Source organism: Podarcis raffonei, chromosome 2 (assembly GCF_027172205.1).
Source record: "Podarcis raffonei isolate rPodRaf1 chromosome 2, rPodRaf1.pri, whole genome shotgun sequence".
NCBI lineage: Eukaryota > Metazoa > Chordata > Lepidosauria > Squamata > Lacertidae > Podarcis > Podarcis raffonei.
Genome location: NC_070603.1, coordinates 115,566,445 through 115,589,635, shown reverse-complemented (window position 1 = coordinate 115,589,635; position 23,191 = coordinate 115,566,445). Strand labels below are relative to the sequence as shown.

General features: G+C 40.5%; 1 protein-coding gene across 1 annotated transcript; it reads left to right on the top strand.

The window, feature by feature from the left end:
- The first annotated feature begins 3,943 nt into the window (after positions 1-3,943).
- LOC128408777 (oocyte zinc finger protein XlCOF22-like) lies at positions 3,944-17,751 on the top strand. The gene is made up of 2 exons (XM_053378800.1): positions 3,944-3,948; positions 16,841-17,751. Exons 1-2 carry the CDS (start codon positions 3,944-3,946, stop codon positions 17,622-17,624), a joined length of 789 nt encoding a protein of 262 aa, XP_053234775.1. The 3' UTR covers positions 17,625-17,751.
- The last annotated feature ends 5,440 nt before the right edge of the window (positions 17,752-23,191 follow it).

The window sequence follows — 23,191 nt, the reverse complement described above, 5'->3', positions numbered from 1 at the left end:
TTCTCCTTCCTCCTCAGAGTTGCCTCCACTTCCGGCTTCACCAGCAGAGAAAAGCGGAGCTTGCAAAGGAGGGAGGGAAGGAGGCGGGAAGCGGGGCTGCGTCTTGAGGAGACGGAGGAGGGGGCTTCTTCCTAATCAAGCCTCCGAATTAAGCGCCATCACTCCCTGCCTCCCACGCGGGGGCTCCCATTCCCGCCCCCCTGCCCAGGATTTCGGGTGAGTGCAAAGCCAGTGGCGGGGAAGGAGGGAAGGGGCTTTGCGAGGGGGTCCAGGATGAGAAGCCCCGGGACGGGATCCGGGCGGGGAGAAGAGAAGGGAGGAAAGGGAGCTCTTTTCTTAAAGGTGGCCTTGAAGGGGAGGGGGGGGAGAAGCTTCCTCCTTCATGGATCTAGTACAAAGGGCGTTGCAGGGAAGGAGGCGGGCAAGGGGAGAGGGGTGGGCATTGCTGGCCAGGATGCCTTAATAATAGTAGTAATTTTAATATCTATACCCCAGCAGAAGGCCCATCGCAGGAAGACCTTATCTTTAGGCAACAGGCGAAAGCATTGCTCTTTTCCCAGGCGTTTGGCTCATTAAACAATCTATGGACTTCACAACTGAATTGGGGGGGGGGGATGTTGTTTTTATTTCTTACTCTGCTATGCATCTCTGTGTTTTTCTCTTGTAAGCTGCCCTGTGATCTTTGGAAGAAGGGCAGTATAGAAATGTGACGAATAGCTGTAAAAATAGGAAGCCCTCTTGCGGTCAAGGGGGGGCGGTTGGGACAGAGTCTCTGATCAGCATGCATATTAGGATGGGCTTAGAAGGGAATAATACTAATAAGAATAAGAATAAATAATTCATTACTTGCACCCTGCCCATCTGACTGTGTTGCCTCAGCCACTCTGGGTGGCTTTCAACAAAAACACCCCAAAATTTAAAACACCGAAAACTTTTCTACATAGGGCTGCCAGCAGAATACTTCCATTTTGTAGAAATGGCCTTTGAATTTAAAGAAGTGCTCTCTTTAAGGAATCCCGTGGTGTAAACGTATATGTTGTCCTCTAGATCCAAACACATAGTAAGAGCAAGCAGTGCTCCAAAGTGCTTCTCTTGTGAACTTGCCATCTAAGTTGTTTACTCCTGACCAAAGCTCCTGTTTCCGAAAAGGACTGGAGGGGGCAGGTCTCTTCACCACTTTTAACCCACCCCACTCCCACCGCATGGAAGGCAGAGGACGTGTTCATTCACAATCCCAGTAAACCATGTGTGTATCTGAAGTGAACCAGGCGCTGCAGCTCCTTCCCCTCTCACTGGGCTGCAGAGGAGGAAATGGATGGGTTTGAAGGCTCTTCCTGCCTCTCTCCCCTGAGCAACAAGAGCAAAGGGTGTTTGCAGGGCAGGAGGGCAGAGGAGGAGGCAGGGAGGGCAGAGGGAGCAATGGGCGGATCCCCCGCCTCTCCCAGGGGGTCCTGATGCAAGCAAGGGGCTTCCTTCTTCTCCATGCCGGGGCCACCCATGTATTCAGAGCAGTGCTTTGCAGATTAACTCTTAAGTTCCAAGGGATCTACTCTCAGGCCACTAATGTCATACCATGCCAGCCTTAGGAAGGGAGGTGGGACAGGCAGGTGAAAGGAATTGCCAAAGGTGTTTGAAAATGGGTGGGGGCTCCTGGGAAGGGGTCTTTTTGTATGCAACAACTGCAGTGGGGATGCTGATTGCCAAGGGATAGAAAGGAGATAAAATTCCATCAAAAGAGGAGTGGCAAGTAAACATTCTTCCATATATAGAAGTAGCATAGATGACGGAAAAGATCAGAGATCGATCGACCCAAAAGTTTAAAAGGGAATGAGAAAGCTATAGATAATATTTAAAACAACAGTGTCCTCTTATAAAAACTTTAGAATGCTTCGAATAACTCTTGGAATTGAATAAGGTACAAAGAATTCAGACAAGATTTAGCAAAGATAAAGTTTATTGAAAAATAGAGGCAAGTAATTAAGAAAATTGCCAACCCAGCAGTTTGAAAGAACGTCAAAGTGCAAGTAGATAAATAGGTACCGCTCCGGCGGGAAGGTAAACGGCGTTTCCGTGCGCTGCTCTAGTTCTCCAGAAGCGGCTTAGTCATGCTGGCCACGACCCGGAAGCTGAGTGCGTACAAACGCCGGCTCCCTCGGCCAGTAAAGCGAAATGAGTGCCGCAACCCCAGAGTCATCTGTGACTGGACCTAACTGTCAGGGGTACCTTTACCTAATTAAGAAAATAAATAACCCATATCAAGGAAGTCTGAAGTTGATGGCTGGAATAATTTTGTGCATTCGTGATGTATTGTTCTATTTCTTTTTGTAAGAAATGTATTGTGCTTTTTTGTTTTGTTTATTTTCCTATTTATAAGCTTTTGGTGTGTGTGTGTGTTGATTTTAAACCAATAAAGATTGAATACACAAAATAAAATAAATAAAAAAGGAAAGGAGGTGAAAGAAATTGCCAAAGGTGTTTGAAAATGGGTGGGGGCTCTTGGGAAGGGGGTGCCCAATTGGGGCTTCTCCAGGGGCAGCAGAATGTCTTGGGCAGGAGAATCCCTGCAGGGGCTCTCAGACTCCCTTGGCTTCTTCCTCCCTCCCTCCCAGGAAGCTGCAACTGGCTCTGGATTCTGCGCTCTTCAGGAAGGTGAACCTGCAAACCTAGCTGAGACTGAACCTGCAACCCTGGCCAGGATGGAAGGAGGAAGATGGGCGGTTGACCTGGTCAGGCTGTCTCCCGCATCCCTTCCCACAACCTCTGAGCATTCCCTCCCAGGACCCTTGGAGAAATCTGGTGAGTTCCAGGGGAGAGGAGATGGGGACAGGGATAGATGGATGGTGGAGGAAGAAAGAGGAAAAGATGGAGAGGAGACAAATGGAAGGAAGTTCCTGACAGGAAGAAGGAAGGGGTGAGGCCTTCTGCAGCTCTTTGTTTCTTGAATCCCTTTCATAAAGTAGTGGGGGCAGATTTTCTCCCTCCAGGATTTTAAATCTTAGGAGTTACAGTGGTACCTCGGGTCTCAAACTTAATCGGTTCCAGAAGTCTTCCAAAACCAAAGCGTTCCAAAACCAAGGCGTGCTGTCCCGTAGAAAGTAATGCAAAATGGATTAATCCATTCCAGACTTCTTAAAACAACCCCTAAAACAGCAATTTAACATGAATTTTACTATCTAACAAGACCATTGATCTATAAAAAGAAAGCAATAATCAATGTTCTGTACCATAAAATAAATAAGACAGTATTGTCGATGATAAAAAAAAAAATCGTACCTGCATTGATGATAGTCATTGTTTGAATGGGTAGCTTTTATCCCTTTCCACAATCAATCAATCATAAAGCTAAAAACTAAGCCTCAGTCAAAAATGAAAAAGCCACACAAACAAAAATGCAAAAAATAGGAAAAAACTAAAGCAGCAAGTGTCACCTCAGAACACTGCAACCAGAAACGGCTTGAATATTGATGGGTGGGGGCTTAAATTAGCTGTGCAAGGGAACAAATGGGATGAAAAAAACCTTGATTACGATGGAGACGACTTAAATTAGCTGCTCAAGGGTAAAACGGAATGAAAAAAAGCCTTAATTAGGATGGGGGGCACTTAAATTTGCTGCGCAACAGTAAAAATGGAGCTCAGGAGCACGTTCGGTTACCGCGGCAAACTTCAAAAACAGGAACACCTATTTCTGGGTTTGCAAATGATGAATCAACAGAAGCATAGTCAATCTATGGACTTCCCCTTTTTTTGAAATATTTTTATTGGTTTTTACAAATACAAGTTTATATCAAAAACATTTGATATAATGTTTTTATAGCATCATAAATGACAGATCCCGAGGTTTTTGCAAACCAGAGGATCGCTTCTGCACACGCACACGGCGTAATAGAGTGCTTCTACGCGTGCGAGCGGCAAAACCCGGAAAAATACCAGAGGGTTACGTAACATGAGGTACCACTGTATAGATACATTCTCCACAGTTCTCATTTATCTAAAGTGTCCATAAACTTATTTACAAGTGTCAGGGCTGCCCTAGGTCCCAGCTCACAAAGGACCAACGCTGCTTCGTTGTTAAGTATAAAAGTCTTTATTGAAGTTCAGTTTCACTTCCAGAGCCGCAGCGCGCAGCCCCACGTCTAAAGTGTCAGACCACTGATGCTCCGTCTGAGTCTCCTCCCCCCTGACACCAATTTAAGATCCTAGCCTTGCTCCACCTTCTCCGCTGCTCCTTCCTCCTCTGGGTCCGCCTGCCCGCCGGGGTTCCGCCCTTTCTAGCCTCTTCTCCCGCTGATTCCCCTGAGCTTTCTCCCTCCCTCCGGCGGGCTTTAGGAGCTGGTTCCCCATCCGGGTCTCCTGCTGTTCCGCGCGCCTGCACATTTGAACTTGGCGCGCGCGCCCAGCCAGCAGCTTTCCTCCTGACCGTTTCACTGCTGCTGCCACTGCTTCCCCCTTCGGGGGGGCTAGCTGCAACTGACCTCCCTTCCGTTCCCCCACTCTCCGATGGAGGCGTGGTCAGCCCTGACTCCCTCTCTGGAGGAGACGCTGGCCCTGACACATGTGACTCCTCCCCCCCACTATGCTCTGGTGGGGAAACTGGTCCCGATCCTCCACTGCTGCTTTGGGGTTCCCCTCTGGCTCCTTGTTTCTGGTGCGTCCCCCCTGGGACCCCCCTTGCCCTGACCATCGGCGCCCCCTTCTGGGAATCTTCTGATTCGCTGGAGAAGCTCATGGAATCTCTCGGGCCACTGTCATACTCCCCTACGCTGCCCTCAGATTCTTCCCCTTCGCTCTCCCAATCCTCTCTCCCCAGTGCTCCTGCTCCTGATTCCCTGACAACAAGTGATTCCTAAAGTCCAGCTAACGTTTTGATTTGCGTGCAGTAATCTCATAGGTAAATTATAAAATTTCCCCATTCTTTTTTAAAGTCCTTGTTTTCTTGATTCCTGAGTCTCATGGCTAATTTTGCCATTTCGGCAGAGTCCAGCAGTTTAGCTCACCATTCTTCCCTAGTTCGGATTGTTGCATCTTCCCATCTTTGAGATAATAACATCTGTGCAGCTGTTGTCACATACATAGTCTTTCCTGGTCTTTTGGGATCTCAGTACCTGTAATTCCAAATAAATAAACTTCTGGTTTCTTAACAAAATTTATTGTAAACATTTTTTTCCAATTCATTATATACCATTTCCCAAAATAATACTGTTATTTTACATAACCACCACATATAGCAAAAGGTACCCACTTCTTCTTTGAAGTGACCTGTTCATCCTTTGTATGCCATTCTAGGAGCAAGTTATACATTTTAGACAGATTTTTTTATGTTACTTCCTAAGAGTTCTTTTTGAAATTGTGATGTCTCATAACTAAAACCTTTTTTTTATTTTAAATTTTTTTAAAAAAATTTATTGTTAAAATAGTTCATCATTAATCCACATATAATACAGATATGCAAGCATACAAACATACATTTCATACAATCCTTAAAAGTGTTCAAACGTACTTACACTCAATCCCACAAATAATTCCTTTTCCCATCACCATCCACCACCCCTCATCCCACCTTTGTGTTAGACTTCCAATCTACTCAATTGCAATTTTTTCCCACTTCTATTACTTTCTTTCACACACCTTTAGCCTAATTTCATACTTCTTTTTCTATTACACATTGTTATCCATCTTATTTAGTATTTCAGTGTTTGAAACGGAACTTGTTTATTCTAATAGGAGTTCTGATTTTTTGATATGGTTTTGCAAGTATCTTTTAAACACCTTCCAGTCCCTATCTATCTTCTCTTTTGATATCCTTCCAATTTCTCCCATTGTTTTGGATATATTGTAGGACTCCAATAATTTGGCAAGCCACTCTATTTTTGTCAGTACAATACCACTTTTCCAGTTTTTCGCACTCAGTAGCCTTGTGGCTACTGTTGCGTATAAATATAAGGTCTTGTCTTCTTCCTTTAGGCTTCCTGGTACTATTCCCAATAGAAAACCTTCTGGTGTTTTCCTAAATGAATATCTAAACATTTTTTTTCATTTCGTTATATATTATTTCCCAAAATTGTTTGATGTTTAAACAATTCCACTATATATGTATCATAGTACCTTTTCCAGTGTTGCATCACCAACAGACATCGCTACAATTTTTATTCATTTTTGTTATTCTTTCAGGCGTTAAATACCATCTATGTTGTATTTTGAGGTAATTTTCTTTCAGTATATAACACATAGTGAATTTCATATCTTCTTTCCACAATTTTTCCCATTGTTCAAACATAATATTTTTCCCAATATCTTGCACCCATTTAATCATTGATGCTTTAACCAATTCATCCTTTGTTTCCCACTCTAAGATCAGATTATACAATTTAGATATATTATTTGATTTTTCTTGTATTAAATATTTTTCGAATTTTGATATTTTTTTTTCAAATCCTAGCTTTTTGTCTTTCACTAATCTATACTTAATTTGAATATATTGGAACCAATCACTAATGTGAGCTTTAATTTCTGTATAATCCTTTAATTCCAATTCTCCGTTTTCTTCCTTTAATACAGTTTTATAGGTAACCCAATTTTCTTTCATATTTAATTTTTTCACTGCGACAATTTCTGCTGGCGATGCCCACCAGGGTTTTCGGTTCTAGGAGTCTTTTATATTTCTCCCATATTTTATATATAGACTTTCTGACTATATGCCCTAGGAAGCCTTTATGTACTTTGACTTTTTCATCTATTAGATAGGCATGCCATCCAAATCTCGTCTCTATTCCGTCTAAATCCAATACATCCGAGTCATCTAATTTGATCCATTCTTTTAGCCAGGTCAGACCCACCGCATCATGATATAACTCCATGTCTGGGAGACCAAATCCTCCTCTCTCCTTCTTATCTATCATTATTTTGTGTTTTATTCTTGGCTTTTTCCCTGACCATACGAATTTAGCCAAATCTCTTTTCCAGTTATTAAAACATTTATCTCCTCCTAGTATTGAGATACTTTGAAATAAAAACATCATCCTTGGTAATATGTTCATCTTTATTACCGATATTTTCCCTAGTAAGGAAAGATTTACTTTCCCCCATACTTGCAAGTCATTTTTTATTTCATTCCATGTTTTCCCATAGTTCTCATTACTTAAGTCTATAGTGTTTGTTGTTAAATTTATTCCAAGATACCTTATTTTCTTTTTAATTTCCAATCCTGTAATTTCTTGTAATTTCACTTTATCTTTTTCTTCCATATTTTTCACTAGTATTTTGCTTTTCCCATAGTTTAATTTGTATCCTGCTAATCTGCCATATTCGTTTATGCATTCCAATATTCTAGGTGTACATTGTAGGGGATTTTCTGTTGTGATCATAACATCATCTGCAAAGGCTCTTAACTTGTATCTTTTTTCACCAACTGCTATTCCTCTTATTTGGTTGTCCTGCCTTATTTTCTTTAATAGAACCTCTAATACTATTGTAAATAACATTGGTGATAGGGGACATCCTTGTCTTGTACCTTTAAAGATGTTGATTTCTTCTCCAAACTCTCCATTAATAATAATTTTGGCTTTCTATTGGTCGTATATTGCATTTCTACCTTTTTGGAATTTTTCACCTAGACACAATTCTTTTAATAGTTTTTTCATGTCTATCTTAAAGATATTGTTTCGTTGATGGTACTGTAACCAGTCAGTTACAGCTTCCCTTATCTCTTCAAAATCTTTTTATTTCAGTTGGTTTTCAACTTCAGTTAAGAGTTCTCTATAAGTCGGCCAATTACTTCTCATATTCAATTTTTTTCAGAGATATTGCTTCAAGGGGGAAAGCCACCAGCTTGTTTTTTACTCAAACAAATTTTTATACTTCTCCCATACCCTAAAAATTGATTTACTTACTCTATGATTCTGAGAAGCTCTATGCACCTAGGCTTTTTCCTACCATAAATATCCATGCTATCCATAATTCATGTCCTTCCAGGTCTAAAATACAGTATCTGTGTTTTCCAATGTAATCCATTCCTGGTTGTAGCAGATACAGGATGCTTAATAATAAAGTTCCAAATCCAGCAGAGCAAAACCTCCTCTCTCTCTTACATCTGTTAATAATTTATTTTTTATCCTTGGTTTCTTCCCTTTCCAGATAAACCTAGATAGATCTCCTTGCCATTTTTCAAAGCATCCTACGTTGCCTATTGCCGGGACTGATTGGAATAAAAATAACATTTTTGGCAATACATTCATTTTTATTACTGATATTCTCCCCCAAAATGATAAATCCATTCTTCCCCATATCTCTAAAGCTCTTTTTATTTCTTTCCACTCATTCTTGTAATTGTCTTTAAAAATATTAATATTCTTAGCTGTCAAACAAATCTCTCAGAATTTGACTTTGTTATGTATAACTAACTCTGTTTTCTGTTGTAATTCCTTTTGGCCTTGCTCCATTGTGTTTTTTACCAAAAACGTAGTCTTATTCTTGTTTACTTTAAAGCCTCCGGCCTGACCGAAGTCCTGTATCTTTTTTTACTACCTTTGGTGGAGTATTTATGGGATCCTTTACTGTAATTACAAGGTGAACTGTAGAAGCTTTTAATTTATATGCTTTATTTTCTACTGTTATTCCTGTAATTAATTTATCCACTTTTTCTCTCTCACCAGGGCCTCTAATACCAAAATAAATAATAATGGTGATAGGGGATATCCTTGTCTTGTCCCCTTCGTTATTTTACACTTTTCTTTTATAACCTTATTAACAATCAGCATAGACTGTTGGTAAAAATAAATTGCATCAATTCCTCTCCCAAATGCTTCCCCAAAATTCATTTTTTCTTTTATCTTTTTCATAAAAGCCCATGAAACATTATCAAAAGCCTTTTCAGCATCAATAAACATTAAGGCCGCTTTTTTCTCATTTCTTACTTCCAAATATTCAATAATATCAATTATATTCCTTATATTCTCCTTCATCTGACGTCCTGGTAGAAAGCAGGCCTGCTTGTCATGAATTTTTTCTGCTAAAACACCTTTCATTCTATTGCCCAAAATATGAGCAATACTCTAAATGGACTTCTATGGACTTCCATCCTAGAGGAGTGATGGCCAACAACTTGGATAGCTTGAAAAAGAGGATTAGACTGAAAGCACAGGAAGGCAGAGGGCTCTTCTACTCAAATCCTGCTTGCTGGTTTCCCACAGGCATCTAGCTGGCTACTGTGAGAACAGGATGCTGGACTAGGTGGGCCTTTGCCCAATCGAGCAGACTCTTCTTATGTTTTAATACAGGCATCCCCAAACTTGGCCCTCCAGATGTTTTGGGACTACAACTCCCATCATCCGTAGCTAACAGGACCAGTGGTCAGGGATGATGGGAATTGTAGTCCCAAAACATCTGGAGGGCCAAGTTTGGGGGTGCCTGTTCTAATATATTGCAATATTTTTACAATTACCTGTGGCATAGTAACAAAAAGTTTGACTTCTTAGTCATAGGAGAGAGTGCTACTTGAGCCTGTGATCATTTCCTCCCTGGAAAAAGAGAAATACAGAAATGTGTCTAAGAAGCCAATTCCACCATCGATTATAAAATAATGCAGTTTATTAAGTGTGAATGGAGTTATTAAGTGTGAATCATGTGTTTTTCTTGCCATTATCTCACCTGCATTCCTAAAAGTTTGGAGCATAGAGAGGACAGTGGAGAAAGGAGTTAAAATAAGAGAAGGTGCATATTAGGATTGAAATGTGTTCAGTTCCTTTCTTGTCTTTCCTGAAAGTCTTATTAACAGGCTTCTCTTTTTTTTTTAATGATATTTATTAAAATTTCAGAAGAAATTACAAAAGTAATAAGAAAATAGAAAAAAGAAAACAAAAGATACAAAATACAGAGGAAATAAAAACAATTAAAAGTAAATCCATCTTTCCATGTCTTGCCTTTCATTTACTTGTTTCCCTGACCTCCTCACACCTCCCTTTTTTGTATTCCAGTTCGAATACATAATTCAGCAAATCCTTTCCCTCTTTGTTTTTATCTTAATTTTTTATCTTAACATATTATAACTTTATACTTTCATCTATTAACAATCCATTTTTACATACTCCTTGTTAACATTGTTGCTAAAACCGCTTCATTTCATTCCGACATCATTTTAGCATTCATTAATTTTACAGTGTTTCTGTAAATAATCTTTAAATTTCTTCCAATCTTCTTCCACCAACTCTTCTCCCTGGTCTTGGATTCTGCCAGTCATTTCCACCAATTCCATATAGTCTATCACTTTCATCTGCCATTCTTCCAGGGTGGGTAGATCTTGTGTCTTCCAGTACTTTGCAATGAGTATTCTTGCTGCTGTTGTAGCGTACATAAAAAAAGTTCTATCCTTCTTTTAACACCAATTGGCTGACCATGCCCAGGAGAAAGGCCTCTGGTTTCTTCAAGAAGGTATATTTAAATACCTTTTTCATTTCATTATATATCATCTCCCAGAAAGCCTTAATCCTTGGGCACGTCCACCAAAGGTGAAAGAATGTGCCTTCATTATCTTTACATTTCCAACATTTATTATCGGGCAAATGGTAGATTTTTGCAAGCTTGACTGGTGTCATGTACCACCTGTATATCATTTTCATAATATTCTCTCTTAAGGCATTACATGCCGTAAACTTCATATCTGTGGTCCATAACTGTTCCCAGTCAGCAAACATAATGTTATGTCCAACATCTTGTGCCCATTTAATCATAGCAGATTTAACCGTTTCATCCTGAGTATTCCATTTCAACAGCAAGTTATACATTCTTGATAGTATCTTAGTTTTGGGGTCTAACAGTTCTGTTTCCAATTTTGATTTTTCCACCTGGAAGCCAATTTTTTTGTCCAAATTGTAAGCCTCCCTTATTTGATAATAATGAAGCCAGTCTCGCACTTTATCTTTTAGTTTCTCAAAACTCTGCAATTTCAATTTATCTCCTTCTTGTTCCAAAATCTCCCAATATTTCGGCCATTTGGCCTCCATATTGAGCTTTTTCTGAGCCTTCGCTTCCATCGGTGATAACCACCTTGGGGTTTTGTTTTCAAGTAAATCTTTATATCTTATCCAGACATTAAACAATGCTTTCCTGACAATATGGTTTTTAAATGCTTTGTGTGCTTTAACCTTGTCATACCACAGATATGCATGCCACCCAAAAACATTATTAAAGCCTTCTAAGTCCAAAATGTCTGTGTTCTCTAGAAGCAGCCATTCTTTCAGCCAGCAAAATGCTGCTGATTCATAATAGAGTTTAAGGTCTGGCAGGGCAAATCCACCTCTTTCCTTTACATCGGTTAGTATTTTAAATTTTATTCTGGGCTTCTTGCCCTGCCAGACAAATCTAGAAATGTCTCTCTGCCACTTCTTGAAACAGTCCATTTTGTCCAAAATTTGCAATGATTGAAACAAAAATAACATTCTTGGCAATACATTCATCTTTATAACAGCAATTCGACCTAGCAAGGAAAGCTTCAGATTTGACCATATTTCTAGATCCTTTTTCACTTCTGACCAACATTTCTCATAATTATCTTTAAATAAATTTAAGTTCTTAGCGGTCATATTAACCCCCAGGTATTTTACTTTCTTAACCAGTGTTAAACCTGTCTCCTTCTGAAACCTCTCTTTCTCAATCGGTGTTAAATTTTTCTCGAGAACCTTAGTTTTTAACTTATTCAACTTAAATCCTGCCACTTGACCAGATTCTTGAATCAGTTCCAATACTCTTTTAGTACTAGATTCTGGCTCCTGTAGTGTCAGTACTAAGTCATCTGCGAAAGCTTTCAATTTGTACTGTTTGGCTCCGACCTGTATACCTTTAATCAGATGGTCCCTTCTGATCATATTTAGCAAAACCTCCAGGACCGAAATAAAGAGCAGTGGGGAAATTGGGCAGCCTTGTCGTGTCCCTTTCTCTATCTTAAATTCCTCTGTCACCACATTGTTAACAATTAGTTTGGCCTTTTGTTCTGAATAAATTGCACCTATACCATTTTCAAAGCCATGACCAACCCCCATCCCCTGAAGATTTTTCTTCATAAAACTCCAAGAGATATTATCAAAAGCTTTCTCCGCATCTACAAATATTAAGACTGCTTTAGTATTAATATTCACTTGCACTTTTTCCAAAATGTTAATTATATTTCTCGTGTTATCAGACAAGTGTCTGCCCGGGAGAAAGCCAGCTTGGTCTTTATGTATCTCCTCCACTAATACTTTTTTTAGTCTTTTAGCCAAAATATCTGCAAAAATTTTGTAATCCACGTTAAGCAGGGATATAGGGCGGTAGTTCTTAAGTTGTGTCTTTTCAGACTCAGTTTTCGGTATAAGTGTAATGTAGGCTTCCTTCCACGACTCTGGCGCTTTTTCCCCCTCCAAAATTTCATTACAAACCTCCTTTAGTGGTTGAATTATCCAATCTTTCAAAGATCTATAGTATTTTGAGGTTAAACCATCCGGCCCTGGAGATTTGCCCAACTGCATATTCTGGATGGCACCTTCTACCTCCTGTTCTGTTATTTTATAGTTCAACATTGACTTGTTTTCTTGAGAGATTTTTTGTAATCCATTTGTTTTTAAGAATTGGTCTATATCAATCTCTTTCTGTGGCCCTTGTGTATATAACTGTTTAAAGTACCTCTGGAAACATTTTCTGATTTCCACTGGATTCTGTATATTCTTTCCTTCCACTTCCAAATTAGTAATGGTGTTAAGTTTTTGTCTTTTTTTCATTTGCCAAGCTAACAGTTTCCCACGTTTATTAGCCGATTCAAACATCCTTTGTCTCATCTGTTTAATTTTCCATTCTATTTCCTGATTCATCATTTTCATATATTGGACTTGGTATAACTTTATTTCTCTCAGAATCTCTTGTGACTTTGGTTTCGCTCTCAGTTTCTTCTCGCCCTCTTTTATTTTCTCCAAAATTTTATCTTTTTTCTCATTTTGAGTTCTCTTCTTTATTGCATTCTCTTGAATTAGAAACCCCCTCATAACCGCTTTGCTTGCGTCCCAGATTACTCTTTTTCCAATGGTAGTGTTCATATTTATCTCGAAATAGTCTCTCAAGGTCTTTTGGGCCTTCTTGGTAACCTCTTCGTCTCTAAACAAGGTGTCATTCATCCTCCATCTGAAGGAACCAGTTGGTGTTAGTTTCATCTCCATTTTCACAGCATTATGGTCGGAGCAAGTTTTAGGGCAAATTTCCACTTTTCGAATCTTAGGAGCCAGTCCTCTAGTTATCCAAATTTGGTCAATTCTCGTCCATGTCATTTTGGCTTCAGAGAAGAAAGTTCCCTCTCTACCCAAGGGATTCTTTGTTCTCCAAATGTCAATTAAATCCATATTGTCAGTCATCTCAAAAAAGGTTTTTGGTAGTCTGCCATCCTTAGTGACTACCTGTCTCTGTGCCTTGTCCATATTTGTAGATACCACTCCATTCATATCTCCCATCATGATAATGTAATCCATATAGTGCAGCAATGTCTCATGCAACTTTTTAAAAAATTCAGATTTCCCCTCATTTGGTGCATAAACTCCTACTATCAAAAATTTCTCTCCTTGTGTTTGAATTTCAATTGCCACGAATCTTCCTTGGTCATCTTTAAAAATAAATTTCGGTGATAGGCTCTCTTTTGCAAAAATCACTACTCCTCTTTTTTTAACCTTATCCGATGAAATAAACTCTTGACCCAATCTTTTATTGATCAATACTTTCCTATGTAGCCTTATCACATGTGTTTCCTGCAGACAAATCAAGTCCAATTGTTCCTTTTTCAATAAATGAAAGACTTTTTCCCTCTTCTCCGGGGAGTTAAAACCATTAATATTCCAACTTAATAGTTGCAGAGCCATGGCGTGGTTACTTTACTTTTCCTCCAACTGCACCCAGTAATTGTTCTTGTTCTGTCGGTGGTATCACTTTCTCTGAGTTGTCCAATCCAAAAGATAGTGATGCTATGTCTAGTATTCCTGGTTTTAATGCTCTTGGCTCTTCTTCAGATTCTTTCTGCAGATCTTCTCCGTAATCTTTCAAAAATCTTTATTTATCATCCACTGATCTTATTTTTAACTTTCTTCCTTTGAAGGTAAAAGATAGGCCTTGGGGGAATTCCCACCTGAAAACAATTCTATTACTTCTCAACAGGGTCACCAGATCTCCGTAGTTAGACCTAAGATCCAGAAGGTATTTCGGAATGTCTTTAAATATCTCCACTCTTGAGTGATGTATTTCCAAGGTCTTCTGAAAATGCAGACTCAATATTTTGTCTCTCTCCTCTTTTGTTCGGAGGGTAATCAAACAGTCTCTCTGTTCTTTCTCCCCCCTCTTCCAAGCCTGAAAGCACTTACTATCTTGATATCTTGCTTATCTGACTCTAGGTTCCAAAAGTCTGCAAATTCCTGCATAAGAAAGTCACTTAGGTTATCTTTCTCAAGTTCAGGTACAGCCCTGATCCTTAAATTTGTCTGTCTTTCCTTCAGTTCAATCATGCACAACATCGACCTGTGGTCCTCAAGTTGCCTACATATCGGTGGTATCTTTTCCTCTACGGCCAGTGCTTTTTCCTTTGCTTCTTCAACTGTCTTTCAGGTCAAAGTAGATTCCTGCAGCAATTTCTCAATAGATTCTGTGTTAGAGTTCACCTTCTGTCCCAAGTTATTGATGCTTGTAGTGTTTTGGTCAATTATAGTTGTTGCTTCAGCTACTTGTTTGCTTAATTTTTCCAAAGATTCATTGATCTTACCTAATGCCAAAGCTAAAACATCTTCAGATGCCATTCCTTTTGACCCAACTTGAACAGATGCTGCCCCTGGTGGTGCAGAAGGGCCAGATGCTGATGCTCTTCGCTGCTGCCGAATTTTACCAGATCTTGTTGTTTTTTCCTGAAGCGAGTCTGCCGTAACACTTTATCTGAAGCTCAAGGTCAATCCCACGGCCGGAGTTTGTTTTGCTGTGGAAAATTCCCCTGGCCGGTTTAAAGTGGAAAATTCCCTGGCCAGTTGTAACAATTTCAAAGTTCCTCTAGGGGGACACAGTAACAGTCAATACTTGTTGCATTAAAATAACTTTTCCAAGTCCCCTATTTAACAAAATAAGCAACAGTTTCAATTTCAGTTAATTTACAGTTCCTTAAAGTCCGGAGAAACCAGTCAGAATCAAAGTTTCTCTCTTGCAGAATTAACTGTCAAAAGGTTACATTATCCATAAGCAGCGCGATTCACAGTACGGCAATCTTATTGTCCCTTGACAGCCCGTTCCCAGGCATTAAGTGGTGGTCTTTGTTTCTTTTCCTCTCTTTTTGCAGGCAAAAATACTTCTCCCTCTTCCCTCCCCTCTCCTGCAACTCAGGGAGGGAGATCTCTTGTATTGATGTTAGGATTTAAGTCCTTTTAAAGCGATTTTCCAGGTCTTAGCTTAGATGATCTTTGCTTTGATCTGTTTACAAGAAACGGAAGGCGGACTTCCTGTTTAAGCCTTCCCGTTTCGGTGCCAAATTAGTGCTTTTTCTTCCCTTGTTTTCAAATCTTTAAGTTTAACCTACTCACGGGTAGTTGTTTTGATAGCCGAATTGTCACAGGAAAAAAGTCAGCGCTCTCCGGCAACAGCTGTGCGGCTTCACTCCATGGAAGAAGCAATTGACTCTCAGCACCGCGCCGCTCACCCCGTTTCGCTCCGGAGCCCGGAGCCGGGTTCCTTTGCAAATTGGGGGGGCGCTGAAGGTGCCCGCCGAGTCCCACTATCACAGGCTTCACCCGCCTGCAGTTTTTTGAAGGGTCCCCGCTTCGCCGTAGCTGCAAGACCCGATTTCCGCGGAGCTAACTCCCTCAAAGATGGAATCCGCCATTGCCGATGGCGCCGACCCCGGAAGTCTAAGAAGCCAATTCCACCACAGATTATAAAATAATGCAGTTTATTAAGTGTGAATGGAGTGATCATGTGTTTTTCTTGCCATTATCTCACCTGCATTCCTAAAAGTTTGGAACATAGAGAGGAAAGTGGAGAAAAGAGACAGTGTTAAAATAAGAGAAGGTGCATAGTGGGACTGAAATGTGTTCAGTTCCTTTCTTGTCTTTCTTGAAAGTCTTAACAGGATTCTCTTCCCCCTCCCCCACTCCCAAACAGGTGAGGAAGATGATGGCCAGAATTCTATGGAGCCATCTGTGAATTCATTGGGAAGAAAAAAGAAACAGTTTAAATGCATGGAATGTGGGATGTGCTTTAGTCACAGTGGAAGACTGAGGACACATCAACGAACTCACATAGAGGAGAAACCATTTAAATGTACTGACTATCGAAAGAGATTCAGGGACAATGGAACACTTAGAAAACGTCAACGAACTCACACAGGGGATAAACCATTTGAATGTATTGAATGTGGAAAGTGCTTCAGTCGAAATGGAAACCTTAGACAACATCAACAAACTCACACGGGGGAGACACCATTTAAATGTATAGAATGTGGAAAGAGCTTCAGTCAAAATGGAACACTTAGAAGACATCAACAAACTCACACGGGGGAGACACCATTTAAATGTATTGAATGTGGAAAGTGCTTCAGTCAAAATGGAACACTTAGAATACACCAACGAACTCACACAGGGGAGAAACCATTTGAATGTATTGAATGTGGAAAGAGCTTCAGTCAAAATGGAACACTTAGAATACACCAACGAACTCACACAGGGGAGAAACCATTTGAATGTATTGAATGTGGAAATAGCTTTAGTAGAAGTGAACACCTTAAAATACACCAACGAACTCACACGGGGGAAACACCATTTAAATGTATTGAATGTGGAAAGTGCTTCAGTCGAAATGGAACACTTAGAAGACATCAACAAACGCACACGGGGGAGACACCATTTAAATGTATTGAATGTGGAAAGAGCTTCAGTCGAAATGGAACACTTAGACGACATCAACGAACTCACACAGGGGAAAAACCATTTAAATGTATTGAATGTGGAAAGTGCTTCAGTGGAAGTGAACACCTTAGAATACACCAACGAACTCACACGGGGGAGAAACCATTTAAATGTATTGAATGTGGAAAGAGCTTCAGTGGAAGTGGAGACCTTAGAAGACATCAACGAACTCACACGGGGGAGACTCCATTTAAATGTATTGAATGTGGAAAGTGCTTCAGTCAAAATGGAACACTTAGATTACACCAACGAACTCACACAGGGGAGAAACCATTTAAATGTATTGAATGTGGAAAGTGCTTCAGTGGAAATGGAAACCTTAGAAATCATCAACGAACTCACAAGGGGGAGAAACCATTTAAATGTATAGAATGTGGAAAGTGCTTCAGTGGAAGTGGAAACCTTAGAAATCATCAACGAACTCACAAGGGGGAGAAACCATTTGAATGTATTGAATGTGGAAAGAGCTTTAGTCAATATGTACACCTTAGAAGACATCAACGAACTCACACGGCGGAGAAACCATTTAAATGTATTGAATGTGGAAATAGCTTCAGTAGAAGTGAACACCTTAGAATACACCAACGAACTCACACGGGGGAGAAACCATTTAAATGTATTGAATGTGGAAAGTGCTTCAGTCAAAATAGAACACTTAGATTACACCAACGAACTCACACGGGCTAGAAACCATTTGCATGTATTGAATGTGGAAACAGCTTCAGTCAGAATAGATACCTTAGACTACATCAACGAACTCACACAGGGGAAAAACCATTTAAATGTGTTGAATGTGGAAAGAGCTTCAGTGTAATTGGAAACCTTAGAAGACACCAACGAACTCACACGGGGGAGAAACCATTTGCATGTATTGAATGTGGAAACAGCTTCAGTCAAAATGGAACACTTAGAAGACATCAACAAACTCACACGGGGGAGAAACCATTTAAATGTATTGAATGTGGAAAGTGCTTCATTAAAAGTGAAGCACTTAGAATACACCAACGAACTCACACGGGGGAGAAACCATTTGAATGTATTGAATGTGGAAAAAGCTTCAGTTAAAATGGACACCTTAGGAAACATCAACGAACTCACACGGGAGAAACCATTTAAATGTACTGAATATGGAAAGAGCTGCCATCCATATAGACACCTTCTAAGACACCAACTATCGCACGGGGAAGAAACCATTTTAATGTATGTGGTCTTGGCGGCTGCACCCCGTCACCAGTCTAGCTGCTGCATTCTGGATTAGTTGCAGTTTCCGGACCACTTACAAAGGTAGCCCCACGTAGAGCACATTGCAGTAGTCCAAACAGGAGATAACTGGAGCATACACTACTCTGGCAAGACAGTCTAAGGGCAGATAGGGTCTTAGCCTGCGTACCAGATTGAGCTGGTCAACAGCTGCCCTGGACACAGAACTGACCTGCGCTTCCATTGACAGCTGCAAATCCAAAATGACCGCCAGGCTGTGCACCTGGTCCTTTAGGGGCACAGTTACCCCATTCAGGACCAGGGAGTTCTCCACACCTGCCTGCCTCCTGTCTCCCAAAAACAGGACATCTACCTTGTCAGCATTCAACTTTAATATGTTAGCTGCCATCCATCCTCCAACCGTCTCCAGACACTCACACAGGACCTTCATCATCTTCACTGGTTCTGATTTGAAAGAGAAGTAGAGCTGGGTATCTGCATACTGATGAACATCCAGCCCAAACCCCCTGATCTCTCCCAGCGGCTTCATGTAGAAATCTGAAAAGCATGGGGAGAGGACGGAACCCTGAGGCACCCCACAAGTGAGAGCTCAGGGGTCTGAACACTCAACCCCCAACACCACTTTCTGAACACGGCCCAGTGTATAACAGTTCCTCCAGCTCCCAGCCCCTCTAGTTGGTCCAGAAGGATGTTATGGCCAATGGTGTCAAAAGCCTCTGAAAGATCCAGCAGATCTAGGAAATAGCTCTCACCTTTGTCCCTAGCCCGCCGGAAATTATCGTGTCCAGGTCAGTTTCAGTCCCATGATGAGGCCTGAATCCCAACTGGAATGGATCCAAATGGTCCACATATTCCAAGCGTCCCTGGAGTTGTTCAACAACCACCCACTCATTCACCTTGCCAAAGAATGGAAGATTTGAGACTGGGCGATAGTTGGCCATATTGGCTGGGTCTAAAGATTTTTTTTTTAGGAAGCAGTTTAATACAGTGGTGCCTCGGGTTACATACGCTTCAGGTTACATACTCCGCTAACCCAGAAATATTATCTCGGGTTAAGAACTTTGCTTCAGGATGAGAACAGAAATCGTACAGCGGCAGCAGGAGGCCCGATTAGCTAAAGTGGTGCTTCAGGTGAAGAACAGTTTCACATTAAGAACAGATCTCCAGAACAAATTAAGTTCTTAACCTGAGGTACCATTGTAACTGCCTCTTTGAGTGTGTCTGGGAAGGCTCCCTCACAGAGAGAAGCATTCACCACCCCGCGGAGCCCATCGCCCAGCCCTTCCCGGCTAGATTTTATGAGCCAGGATGGGCAAGGATCAAGGAGACAGGTGGTTGGTTTCACTCATCTAAGCAGCCTGTCCACATCCTCGGACATAAAAAAATGGAATTGATCCCACACAACTTTACTAGACAGGACTCTAGCACTCACCAGCCCCCGCCCTGCTCCCACGGGGGAGTCTACCTCTCTTAATCTGAGCGACTTTATTTGCAAAAAACTTTGCAAAATCATTGCAGGAGATCATGTGGCCTGTACCGGGCGCCATTGGAGAGATGGTTCCATTAAATTGCAAACCACCTGAAAGAGTCTCCTCTGCTGTTTTCTGCAGATGCAATAGAGGGGGTGAAGAAGGTTTTCTTCACCTTCACTATCGCCATTTGGTAGGCTCAACGTTGAGCTCTAACCCGTGTCCGGTCAGATTCAGAATGAGGTTTCTGCCACTGGCGCTCTAGCCGTCTCGTTGCCCTCAGATCCTTGGAAAACCATGGGGCTGTCCGGTCTCCATGCAATCGGAGTGGGCTTTTTGGAGCCAGATACTCAATAGCCCTGGTTAACTCCACATTCCAACAGGCCACCAAGGAATCAGCTGAAAGGCCATCAACATGGGATAAAACATCCCCTGCCACTCTCTGGAAACCATTTGGATCCATTAAGTGGCGGTGGCGGACCATCCAAAACGGATCCCACCTCCCTGCAGAGGGGAAGGGTTGTGGAGAAGTCCAGTTGCACCAGGAAGTGATCTGAACATGGCACTTATTTAGTTTCGCTTTTACTTAGTGTCAGATCACCAACATCCATAGAGGAGAAAAACCAGGTCTAAGGCATTTCTGCGACTATAAGTTGGGCCAAACTTATTTAGGGACAGCCCATGGAGGCCATGCTTTCCACAAAGTCCCAATCGGCCCCTTGTAAGGTTGTGTCGGCGTGAATGTTAAAATCCCTGAGGACAACCAAATTAGGTGTCTCCAGGAGAACATCTGCCACGACCTGAAGCAGCTTGGGCAGGGAATCCTTGGTGCAGCAGGGTGGTCGGTACACCAAAAGGAATCCTGTACTGCCCCTATTGTCCAACTTCAAGAACATGCACTCAGAGAACTGGGTCTTCCCAATAGGACGCCTGGTGCAAATTAATGACTTCCTACAAATCACTGCAAATCACACCCCTCCCCTGCCCACATGACTTGGGTTGCTGTGCGTAAGAGAAACCTGGTGGACAAGCAGTGGCAAGGACAGGTCCACCTGCTTCATCCCACCAGGTCTCTGTTAAACATGCCAGGTCAAGTTCTCCATCCACGATCAAGTCATGGATGGCAGTGGTCTTATGAATCATTGACCTGGCATTCCATAGCAGCACCTTCAGGTCATGTGGGTCTCCCTTGCTGATTCCAGTATCCATCCAAATGACACCAGACCTGGAGGCAGGGATAGTCCTCAAACTAAAATGGGGGGCCATGCTATTTGGTGACCCTCTTTTTTTCTTTTTTAATTTATACTTCTACATCACACAAACAAGCATTGAATAAATCGAACAAACAATAGAAAACAGAAGAAAATTGAAAAACAAAATTACAAGGATCTAAACATAATATGCAATAAAAAATACAGAACATTATATTCTCTCCAAAAAAGGAAAAAGAACGAAAAACACCAAAAAAGAAAAAGAAAGGGGGGGGGGAATGACTTCTAACTAACTCCATGCGGCTCTTTATTCTTCATATCACTGGTTGTCTGTAATGATTATTTTTTTGGAGAATTATTCTAATTACCTGTGAGATTTTTATTCTAAACTAAGCCAAGTATGAATCTGGAAATCGGTTCTCTTCGTATAATTTATAAAGACTTCCCACTCTCTCCTTATTTTCTCATTAGAATAACTTCTTATTAAACCTGTAAGTCTGGCCAATTCAAGATATCCTGACAATTTAAGAACTCTTTCTTCTTTTGTTGGTGTTATGTTACTTTTCCAATTTTTAGCCATTACTATCCTGGCCGCCGTTACTGCATACAAAAATATTCTTTTGGTTTCTTTTGGGATGTCTGTTGTTAATAGGCCCAAAAAAATGTTTTTTTGGGAAAAGTATGTCTTAACATTTTATTTAATTCTTCATTAATGGTATCTCAAAATTATTTAATTTTAGGGCACGTCCACCACATATGGAAGAAATTCTCTTCTTTAAGTTTGCACCTCCAACACTTTCCACTGGTGTTTTGGTACATTTTAGCCAATTTTGAGGGTTTAAGATACCATCAGTACATCATTTTTAAAAAAAATTATTTTATTGTATAACATGCTGTAAATCTTATGTCTCTTTTCCATAAGTTTTCCCATTTTTCTAAATCAATTGAATAACCGATATCTTGTGCCCATTTGACCATGACATCTTTAAACTCTTTGTCTCCTAAGTGCCAATTTAATAAAAGTTTATACATTTTGGATAAATTTTTATCATCATTTATAATCAATTCTTTGTATATTTCAAATCATTTTGTATCAAATCCATTTACATTATTGTCTTCCTCAAAAATTGCATTTAATTGATGGTATTGAAACCAGCCTATTCCTGTATGTCTTATTGTTTCATATTTTTTCATTTGTAATCTATTATTTACTTCCTCTAAAAGATCTTTATACGTCAACCAATTTGAATCCATATTTTTTCTTTTTACTGCCTCTGCCTCCATTGGTGACAACCACCATAGGGTTTTTGGTTCTAATAATTTTTTGTTCCTTTCCCAAACTTCATATAAGGCTTTCCTAATAATGTGATTTAGGAATCCATTGTGGATTTTTGCTTTATTATAACCCAGGTAGCCGTGCCACCCCACTATATTATCCCAGCCCTCAATATCCAGTAATTTAGTATTCTTCAAGATCATCCATTCCTTGAGCTAGACCAGGCAGGCAACTTCTTTTTTAAAAAAATAATAATTTTTATTAACAGGCCAATCACATCACATTATCCAAATCACATTAGTTTCAAATTATACAGCCAAATTTTAAATTTTGTTGGGGGTACCCATACATCAAGCTCCGCACGAGTCCAAAACTACGAACGAGTCCAAACATCACTTATATTACTGCTTTAATTAGACAGTTCTATCCAGTTCAATCCAGATAGTCCTTTATTACTTTCTTTCTCTTCTTGTTGTTATCATATATTCCTTTCTTTGCGATCTCTGATAATTTTCACAAGCAGATTGAAAACAGGCATGCTTTGTGTGGGTTTTGTACTGTCCAAAGATCATAGCACTCAGGGACACCCTCTGTTCAGCGCTTCCATAAAAAAAATTAATCTTCGGTCTGTCCTTTACTTTTCTCAGGCTTGCCAAATAAATCAAATGAGTCAGGAGGCTCTGTCAGGTCAAGTTTGCGTTCCAACATTCCTTCTCTTTCAAATAATCCTGATTCTCCTCCCCCTGTCCTCCTTTCTCCGGCAAGCCTGTCTTGGCGAGACGCCATTTTTTAACTGCGTCATGAAAATTTTCCTCTTTCTCACCGTTCACCAATCCTCTCTCCTGTTATAATCCATCCCACACAGTTCTTGAATTCCTGCTTGTGATTAATAAAAACGCAACGATCTTATTTCTATCTGGGGTGAAGGGTTATTAATATCACATCATGCAAAGAAAAAAAAAGTTTTTTCCTCCACCCCCCTTCATTCCAAACATACAGTCTCCTACTTTAAATTTGGAGGGTTTTGGTGGTTTTAAATTTGGAGGGTTAAGTACATTATGTTGGTATTGGAAACTG